This window comes from Coregonus clupeaformis, unplaced genomic scaffold (genome assembly GCF_020615455.1).
Source record: "Coregonus clupeaformis isolate EN_2021a unplaced genomic scaffold, ASM2061545v1 scaf0201, whole genome shotgun sequence".
Lineage (NCBI taxonomy): Eukaryota > Metazoa > Chordata > Actinopteri > Salmoniformes > Salmonidae > Coregonus > Coregonus clupeaformis.
Genome location: NW_025533656.1, coordinates 33,203 through 43,770, shown reverse-complemented (window position 1 = coordinate 43,770; position 10,568 = coordinate 33,203). Strand labels below are relative to the sequence as shown.

General features: G+C 47.5%; 1 protein-coding gene across 1 annotated transcript; it reads left to right on the top strand.

Moving 5' to 3' along the window:
• The first annotated feature begins 7,568 nt into the window (after positions 1–7,568).
• LOC121563043 lies at positions 7,569–10,334 on the top strand. Its single transcript, XM_041875106.2, has 2 exons — positions 7,569–9,326; positions 10,302–10,334. The coding sequence occupies exon 1, from the start codon at positions 7,606–7,608 to the stop codon at positions 8,929–8,931; it is 1,326 nt and encodes a 441-aa protein (XP_041731040.2). The 5' UTR covers positions 7,569–7,605; the 3' UTR covers positions 8,932–9,326; positions 10,302–10,334.
• Positions 10,335–10,568: the final 234 nt, after the last annotated feature.

Genomic DNA, 10,568 nt, shown 5'->3' with positions numbered 1-10,568 from the left:
CCCTCGGCAAGCACGATGGTCCCTTTTCTTTAATCGATTCCAGTTTCTCCTGTCTTACAGACCTGGCACCAAGAACGTCAAGCCGGATGCCCTGTCTCGAGCCTATTCTCCCGAGATACAAGAGAAGCCCTTGGCATCGATTATTCCGAGGTCTAGGATCGTCGCACCTCTTCAGTGGGAACTAGAAAGAGGGGTACGAGAGGCCCTTGTCCATGAGCCCGATCCAGGCGGTGGTCCTGCCGGACGCCTGTACGTTCCTCTCTCTGTTCGGGCCCGCGTCTTGCAGTGGGGTCATGAGTCGCCCTTGACATGCCATCCGGGTAGTGCTCGCACACTGGAATTCCTCCAGCGGCGGTTTTGGTGGCCGTCCATCAAGAAGGACGTGCAGGTCTATGTTGAGGCCTGCCCTGTGTGCAACCAGGGAAAGTCGACACGTCAGCGACCCCAGGGACTGCTCCATCCCTTACCTGTTCCTCGCAGGCCATGGTCACACCTTTCTCTGGACTTTGTTACGGGACTTCCTCCATCCCAGAGCAACACAGTCGTCCTAGTGGTTGTTGACCGGTTCTCTAAGGCTGCCCGGTTTATTCCCCTGCCCAAGCTGCCCTCGGCCAAGGAGACTGCTGAGCTCCTCATGAACCATGTCTTCCGGATATTTGGAATTCCCCTGGACGTTGTCTCCGACCGAGGTCCCCAATTCTCGTCCCGGTTTTGGGGGGCCTTCTGCAGGCTTATTGGGGCCACAGCCAGCCTATCGTCTGGGTTCCATCCAGAGTCTAATGGCCAAACGGAACGGATTAATCAGGATCTGGAGACCACCCTGCGGTGTATGGCGGCCAGTAATCCCACGTCTTGGGCCACCTATATCATTTGGGCGGAATATGCCCACAACACCCTCCAGTCCTCAGCCACCGGATTGTCCCCCTTCGAATGCCAGTTCGGATACACCCCTCCATTATTTCCAGAGGAAGAGGCGCAAGTTGGTGTTCCCTCGGCCCAGCGCTTTGTCCAACGCTGTAGGCGGACCTGGAAGAAGGCCAGGCGTACCCTCCTTCGGACCTCCCAGAGATACCAAAGTCAGGCTAATCGCCGCCGCCGGACGGCCCCTAGTTTCCGAGCTGGTCAGAGAGTTTGGTTGGCCACCAAGAACCTGCCCCTCCGGGTCGAATCCAAGAAGCTTTCCCAGAAATACATCGGCCCTTTCCGCATAGCAAGGAAAGTTAACCCTGTTTCTTATCGTTTGGTTCTCCCTCGCTCCCTTAGAATTAACCCCACTTTCCATGTTTCACTACTAAAACCTGTCTTGTCTTCTCCCTTTGCCCCCCCACGCAGACCCCCGCCACCTCCCAGGATCATTGACGGCCAGCCAGCCTACACAGTCCGCCGGATACTGGACTCCCGGAGGGTCCAGAACTCTCTGCAGTATCTGGTGGACTGGGAGGGCTACGGGCCGGAGGAGCGCTCCTGGGTTCCAGCCAAGGACATCCTGGACCCAGGTTTGATCCGAGAGTTTCGCACCCTGAGGCCAGGGTGTTCTGGAAGGAACGTCAGGAGTCGTTCCTAGAGGAGGGGGTCCTGTCAGCGTCCTGCCTCCTGTTTGTCTCCGGGCCTCTAGAGGTCATCTGTGTTCCCCTCTGCCTTAGTTCTTCCTCGTGTGTCCTTATTAGCTTTATCCAGGTCACCTGTGCCTTGTTTCCCCTAGAGTATTTTAGCTGTGTTTTTTCCCCTTGTTCCTCACTTGGTCTTTGAGTCCTGGCTATGTGTCTCCTGCTGTGTCCCACAGAGTCTTTCCGAGTAAGCTTTTCTAAGTTATCTTTATTTTGTTTTTCTCCCCTCGTGGAGTTATTTTGTTTTGTCCTCCTGTTTTGTTTACTGTACCTCTGTTAGTATACCTCTTTCTGAGAAGAACTTTTGTTGGATTATTTTTGAAGTGCAAAGAAATACCTTTTTTTATATTAAATCTACTTTGCCTGGAGTATTGCCTTGAGTGTTTCGTTTGGGTCCTACTATACCTCCTCTGTGGCTTAGGGGTAGAACACCCAACTCTCCACATCTGAGACCTGAGTTCAAGCCCAGCTTGTGACAGCTCTTGGAGATTTACCAAGTAAGACACAGCTTTAATCGACTCAGGGGTGGGAATACTTATGTAAATATGATATTTCTGTATGTAATTTCCAATACATTTGCAGAAATTTCAAAAGCGTGTTTTCAATTTGTCATTATGGGGTATTGTGTGTAGCTGCGTGAGAGAAAATATTATAATTGAATCCATTTTGAATTCAGGCTGTGGAATAAGTTAAGGGGTATGAATACTTTCTGAATGCACTATATACCTACAAGAAAGTGATAAATAAGTGACTGTTTGAAAGGGGTCATATAAACATTGCCTTATTTATATTTTTACATATAACATAAAGTTAATTCTGTCTGAAATAGTCATGCTATAATGGGCGTCGTTTCTCAGACCAAATTTCCATTCTGGCTCAAACAAAGCAATCTGATCATGCTCCAGTCAAAAACAGCTATAGGGAATGCCTATACATTGTCCAATCTCCTTCCACACATTGATTTCATCTTTATTCAGAAAGAAACAAACTTAAAATTAAGTGTTGTTTCAGTGTCTTGTTGCAGGTTGTGCAATGTTCAAAAGAGTGTGAGAGAAAAAGCATTAACTTGTGTGTGTGGTGTCAAGTGTGGATGGTCCTATGTATGCAAATAGCCGAGATTGGATATTTCAGCACAATGGACAGCAGCGACATTAGGATAGCGAGATCTGTAATTCAGCAACACATGACACTGGATAGCGGCTGTCTCAGGTGAAGTTGGCATTGGGAAAATCCCATCTAATGGGAAACGAGGCATAGGAGGCAAAAAGACTGAAGGAGAAGACTCCCACAGGAACTCTTGGCTTAATTGTTCTGCCACATTCATTTCAAATGTTACATTTTTCGATTTGTAAATAAAAGGTAACACATCTGCAAATAATGTAAACTGACTTTTCTAACTACACTGTACAGCTTTAGTGTGTCTGTGCGTTATAGGTACAACTGCAAGCAATTCGCTTCTCAAATCCTTCTCAAATGTCTGTTTAATGTGAGAAATAAAATGAAAAACAACTCTTAGACTAATACAATGCATACTGTCACAAATTATTACTATTCCCAACAAGACAACGAAGTGATGGTCTTTACCCGCCATGGAGACTTATAAAGGCTACTTCCCCCCCACCAAAAGTTCCCACGCTGAGCGATGTTGTTTACTACATCATTATGCATGTAATTCAAGTCATACCTTTATTGTCATTCATGCTCTTATTTTTAACCGAGTAGTTTTGCAAAACTGTAACCTGCGTCAATTCAGAGCTAGGAAATATTGAAATAATGTGCTTAAGAGGACCACACCCGTCGCTATGGGCGGGCCATAGGGGGCCGGGCCCGCCCCCAAAAATGCTTGGCACCCCCCACTTGAGGCACAGATCTCTTAAAAAGTTAGGTGGAACTTTCTGAGGTGGAAGTTGGGAGAGTTATATTTCAGTGAAACGTAAGTGAAGGAGGCCCCGCTCTCTCGCTTTCCCAGATGTTTAGTTCATTTCATTCCGATCTCCTTTGCATTATTGTAGCCATTTTCTGTAGCCTGTCAACTATGCGTCTGTCTATCCCTGTTCTCTCCTCTCCGCACAGGCTATACAAACGCCTCACACCGCGTGGCTGCTGCCACTCTAACCTGGTGGTCCCTGCGCGCATGACCCACGTGGAGTTCCAGCTCTCCGGCAGCATCTGGAACTGCCGTTCTGCGGCCAACAAGGCAGAGTTCATCTCAGCCTATGCTACCCTCCAGTCCCTCGACTTCTTGGCGCTGATGGAAACATGGATTACCACTGAAAACACTGCTACTCCTACTGCTCTCTCCTCGTCTGACCATGTGTTCTTGCATACCCCGAGAGCATCTGGTCAGCGGGGTGGGTTCACAGGAATCCTAATCTCTCCCAAGTGGACATTCTCTCTTTTTCCCCTGACCCATCTGCCTATCTCCTCATTTGAATTCCATGCTGTCACAGTCACTAGCCCATTCAAGCTTAACATCCTTATCATTTATCGCCCTCCAGGTTCCCTTGGAGAGTTCATCAATGAGCTTGACGCCTTGATAAGTTCCTTTCCTGAGGATGGCTCACCCCTCACAGTTCTGGGTGACTTTAACCTCCCTACGTCAACCTTTGACGCATTTCTCTCTGCCTCCTTCTTTCCACTCCTCTCCTCTTTTGACCTCACCCTCTCACCGTCCCCCCTACTCACAAGGCAGACAATACGCTTGACCTCATCTTTACTAGATGCTGTTCTTCTACTAATCTCACTGCAACTCCCCTCCATGTCTCTGACCACTACTTTGTATCCTTTTCTCTCTCGCTCTCCTCCAACACTACTCACTCTGCCCCTACTCAGATGGTAATGCGCCGTCGCAACCTTCGCTCTCTCTCTCCCGCTACTCTCTCCTCCTCCATCCTATCATCTCTTCCCTCTGCTCAATCCTTCTCCCTCCAATCTCCTGATTCTGCCTCCTCAACCCTCCTCTCCTCCCTTTCTGCATCCTTTGACTCTCTATGTCCCCTATCCTCCCGGCCGGCTCGGTCCTCCCCTCCTGCTCCGTGGCATGACGACTTATTGCGAGCTCACAGAACAGGGCTCCGGGCAGCCGAGCGGAAATGGAGGAAAACTAGACTCCCTGCGGGTTTGGCATCTTTTCACTCCCTCCTCTCTACATTTTCTTCCTCTGTTTCTGCTGCTAAAGCCACTTTCTACCACTCTAAATTCCAAGCATCTGCCTCTAACCCTAGGAAGCTCTTTACCACCTTCACCTCCCTGCTGAATCCATTTTGAAAAGAAGGTTGACGAAATCCGATCCTCGTTTGTTAAGTCAAATGACACTGCTGGTCCTGCTCACACTGCCCTACCCTATGCTTTGACTTCATTCTCCCCTCTCTCTCCAGATGAAATCTTGCGACTTGTGACGGCCGGCCGCCCTACAACCTGCCCGCTTGACCCTATCCCCTCCTCTCTTCTCCAGACCATTTCCGGAGACCTTCTCCCTTACCTCACCTCGCTCATCAACTCATCTTGACCGCTGGCTATGTCCCTTCCGTCTTCAAGAGAGCGAGAGTTGCACCCCTTCTCAAAAAACCTACACTCGATCCCTCCGATGTCAACAACTACAGTCCAGTATCCCTTCTTTCTTTTCTCTCCAAAACTCTTGAGCGTGCCGTCTTTAGCCAACTCTCTTGCTATCTCTCTCAGAATGACCTTCTTGATCCAAACCAGTCAGGTTTCAAGACTGGTCATTCAACTGAGACTGCTCTTCTCTGTGTCACGGAGGCTCTCCGCACTGCCAAAGCTAACTCTCTCTCCTCTGCTCTTGTCCTTCTAGACCTGTCTGCTGCCTTTGATACTGTGAACGATCAGATCCTCCTCTCCACCCTCTCCGAGTTGGGCATCTCCGGCGCGGCTCACTCTTGGATTGCGTCCTACCTGACAGGTCACTCCTACCAAGTGGTGTGGCGAGAATCTGTCTCCGCACCACGTGCTCTCACCACTGGTGTTCCCCAGGGCTCAGTTCTAGGCCCTCTTCTATTCTCGCTATACACCATGTCACTTGGCTCTGTCATATCCTCACATGGCCTCTCCTATCATTGCTACGCAGACGAAACAAAACTAATCTTCTCCTTTCCCCCTTCTGATAACCAGGTTGCAAATCGCATCTCTGCATGTCTGGCAGACATATCAGTGTGGATGACGGATCACCACCTCAAGCTGAACCTCCCGGGGAAGGACTGCCTGTTCCATGATCTCGCCATCACGGTTGACAACTCCGTTGTGTCCTCCTCCCAGAGTGCAAAAAGCCTTGGCGTGACTCTGGACAACACCCTGTCGTTCTCCGCTAACAAGGCGGTGACCAGATCCTGTAGGTTCATGCTCTACTACATTCGGAGAGTACGACCCTGCCTTACACAGGAAGCGGCACAGGTCCTAATCCAGGCACTTGTCATCTCCCGTCTGGATTACTGCAACTCGCTGTTGGCTGGGCTCCCTGCCTGTGCCATTAAACCCCTACAACTCATCCAGAATGCCGCGGCCCGTCTGGTGTTCAACCTTCCCAAGTTCTCTCACGTCACCCCGCTCCTCCGCACACTCCACTGGCTTCCAGTTGAAGCTCGCATCTGCTACAAGACCATGGTGCTTGCCTACGGAGCTGTGAAGGCACCTCCGTACCTTCAGGCTCTGATCAGTCCCTACACCCAAACGAGGGCATTGCGTTCATCCACCTCTGGCCTGCTGGCCCCCCTACCTATGCGGAAGCACAGTTCCCGCTCAGCCCAGTCAAAACTGTTCGCTGCTCTGGCACCCCAATGGTGGAACAAGCTCCCTCACGACGCCAGGACGGCGGAGTCACTCACCACCTTCCGGAGACACTTGAAACCCCACCTCTTTAAGGAATACCTGGGATAGGATAAAATAATCCTTCTACCCCCCCTTACCTCACCCCACAAAAAAAATAAAAAATAAAAAAATTGTTGTAAAGTGGTTATCCACTGGCTGTAAGGTGAATGCACCAATTTTGTAAGTCGCTCTGGATAAGAGCGTCTGCTAAATGACGTAAATGTAAATGTAAAAAAAATATATATATATATATTATAATAGTTGCTAATTTTGTGTTGCATTAATGTTGCATTCTTTATCATTAAAACATTAAAAATATAAAGAAACAATGGTGTGATTTTGTTTGATTGATGGGAATCTACACTGCAACAGCCTATCACGGCCTTAATAAAAAGAAAGTTAGGCTACGTACGTGACGTAGCCTACGTCAGTGTAGCCGCTCAACAGTTACCGCGCATTTTTGAAAGCTGGATGAGTTTTCTCCGGCTTACTCGCTTCAGTTCGTCATATATATCCGTAAGTGGTTGAAAAGCCCACCAACAGTCTCCTCTGCCAAATTGGATACGACACCGACGCCTCCTGATGTTGTAGTTGGAGAAGGAGACCCTGGACGACAGTCTGAGCCTGATGCTAGTAGCTCCGTGGAGTCCGGGGCAGCATTTGGGCCACAACTGCCTGTTGAATCAGTGGGTATGAGTGACCTCGGCATGGACAAACCCAAACAGGTTGTGTTGAGGAAATATTCAGTCAAAATGTTTGGTTAAAAAAAAACGATCATTTTCCTCTAGCTGGTATTTGAACAGGGACTGGCTTGAGTACTCGGTGGAAAAGTACTCCGCATTTTGTTATGCGTGCAGGAAATTCAAATCTGTATCATCGGACGCGAACTTCTCCATTAAGGGATGTAATGTTTGGAAGCATGCAATTGGAACAGGCAAGGGCTTAAATAAGCATGCAGCTTCAAAATAACATTTAGCCTGTGAAGCAATGTGGAGAGATTCAGAAAAACGTAGAGAGACAGGAAAATAGATTTCCACTCTTAAATTTAGAGCAACTGGCTCGCAACAGATACTACATGTCAGCTGTAATTGATATGCTGGAGTTTTTAGTGGTGAATCAATTGCCGTTATGTGGAGATAATGCTGGTTTTGCCAGTGCGCTAGATGATAATAGCTCAATGGGGCTGTTTTTGTCTCTCTTTGAGTACACCATGCGCAAAGATCCTGAACTGACACGGATTACAAAAACAATCCCACAGAATGCACGCTATACCAGCCCACAGATACAAAACGAGATTCTCGAAATGATGAGCAAACTCGTGACAGAGGAGATAGTGAGACAAGTCGGCGATAGCTGGTATTCAATTAAAGTGGTTGGCACACGGGATCCTTTAAGCCAAGAAAACATATCTGTAGTTGTGCGTTTTGTTGACAAAAACTATGGTCTGTGTGAGCGCCTCTTGGTAATGGCCACATCTGAGAAAAGTGATGCAGAGGCTCTGACAGGTGTCATCACTGATGAGCTCACCAGCGCCGGACTCAGCACGGACAAAATCCTGAGTCAAGTTTATGATGGCGCATCACTCATGTCTGGCAGGCATGGTGGTGTGCAGAAATTGCTCCAAAACAAGCTGGATCGTAACATACCATATATTCACTGCTTTAATCACCAACTTCATCTGGTTGTGATTCATGCCATGTCCAGTGAAGCAGCTGTCGATGATTTTTTTGGAGTATGCAACATGCTGTACAACTTCATCAGGAAGCCAACCGTGGCTATTCTGTACAAAGGCGATACCCTGAAACGTCTCTTGAACCAGAGATGGACTGGCCACTTGGCAACGGTCAAAGTTGTGGTGAAGAGTTTTCACGACATATCCACATTACTGACCGAGGTGGAAAACACACGAGGCCTTGGAGCGGAGGTGCGCGTCGAGGCTACGGGGCTGCTTCGTGCCATTACGCAGCGCAGTTTCCTTTTCATTGCGCACCTTGTTATGAAACTGTTGTCACTTTTCGAGCCGCCTAACAGACTACTACAGGCCGAAGATATGGACTTGTTCACTGCGGTGACACTTGTGAACAGCGCTTCTGACTGCGTGAAGACAATGCGCGCAGAAAACGAGTTTTCTGCACTGTGGGATCTCTGCGCTCCTCCAGCATCGGCCACCGAGGCTGTGCCGGTGACCGACCCTGGTCCAAGCAAGAGAAGACGCACAATTAATGAGAACCTCCGCGGATTTGCAGTTGAAGAAACAGTTGGTCAGCCACAAAGTGACATAGATGAAAAGACTGAGTTCATGAGATTGTTTTACAGTGTTGTCGATGCTGTGCAAGGAGAGATGAATGCGCGTTTTGGAGAGCGCAGTAGCGAGCTCATTGGCGCACTGGCTGCTTTGAACCCAGAGGCCGAGGATAATTTCCTGGACCCATCAAAGGTAACCCCTCTCCTGGTATTAGCTGGAACTGATGTGGTTGAATCTGAATATACTGTGGCTCGTTAGTGCCTGGTGAAGAAAATGACTGACACCCCGGTTACCCCCGAAGATGGAAAATGGACAATAGCCAACATCCTCAGCACATTCAACTGTGCACTCCAGGCTATGTCGACTGTTTTCACAGCCTACACACTTGCCCTAACCTTAGGAGCTTCCACAGCAATGTGTGAAAACTCATTTTCCACGCTCAAAAGCGTCTTCTCAGAGCATCGACGCAGTATGCTGCACAGACGCAAGGCCCAGCTGATTCAGCTTGCTTTTGAAAAGGACCTCACTCACAAGTTTAAGTCCTAGTGGAAGGATACTTTGATGAGGAGGTTCTGCTCGGAGAAACACCGCCTCCCGCTGTACTGATAGGAGGGACTGGAGAGAGGACAGCGCTGCCTCCACTCAAAGTACCTGTAGGTTCAAAGTCTCTGTGTGTGTGTGTAAATGCGTGTGTGTGTGTCTCATGGCAATGCATATCCCTCTGTTGACTGCTTTACAATGCAATGTTTGAGAGATGCTTCTGGTGTTACATCTAATATGTTGTATAGTCAAGTGTTTTATGGATATTCATAATATTGCTTCTATGTAATGTGGTGTAGGCTATAGGCTACCTGGTCATATTGCTTTTGGTTATGTTTAATGTGATGATTAGGTGTTGCGCAAATAGAGTATACGATTATTATAAATATATGTACTGTAGGCTAATAATAATCGTGCCCTTCCCTCCCATGCATTTCATATGCCCCCCTTAAGACTGAGGTCTGGCCGGGTCTGAAGAGGACCCCTGACACGCACAACAGGATAACACAACAACCACATTTTCAATTGAAAATCATTGATTTAAATGGATGTGGTCAATAGATTTGTATAGGCATATATACTCATTTAATTTAACTTGTAAGCCAAGGTTGGATTAGTAGGTCTATGCAACATGCACCTGGATAACCACGTCATGAATCGGAACGGGCTCCAACGTCCTCATATACACATTATGACAAAATAAAGAGCTTAATCTTTCACGAAATAAAGACATAGAAGAAAACAGGTTCTAGAAACTCAATTTCTCCATGGCAATAGAATGTAAACATGTATATTGCGCCAAACATAACCAAATATCGCCTACAACTCAATTCTCAGCGCCGCATATTGGACGACTCCACAGGCATTGATCATTCGCGACTTTAAGTAATTCCTGTTATCTCTAGAGCATCCCGTATATCTATAGCGCTGCATTTTGTCCCCCTCTGACCATGGATAGGGTTGGGAGCATTCCTGAGTTCACTTATGGTCCCACTAAGGTAATCTTAGGAGATATTCCTTTTAGCATACTGTAAATGCCTGTGCATAATGTACCTAATAAAGCATAATTATTTTAATTATCTTCAAAGGAATTCTGTAGAAGCAGCCTTTATTTTCAGACTCTGCAGGCCTGCTGGGAGGAAGTATATTACAATAAACAGGTAAGATTCATCCCACAAAAACAGTAACCACAGAAAAAAAAGAGAGATTTAATCCCAAAACAAGAGTTTTATTTCAAGACAGTTTAGAGAAGATGGTCATAAGAGTTCTTAATATCACTTGCAAATTGTGAGACATGAGCAGTTGTGAAATGTTGCGAGAGGCCCTTCTGAAAGCACATTATATGGTCTTTAGTG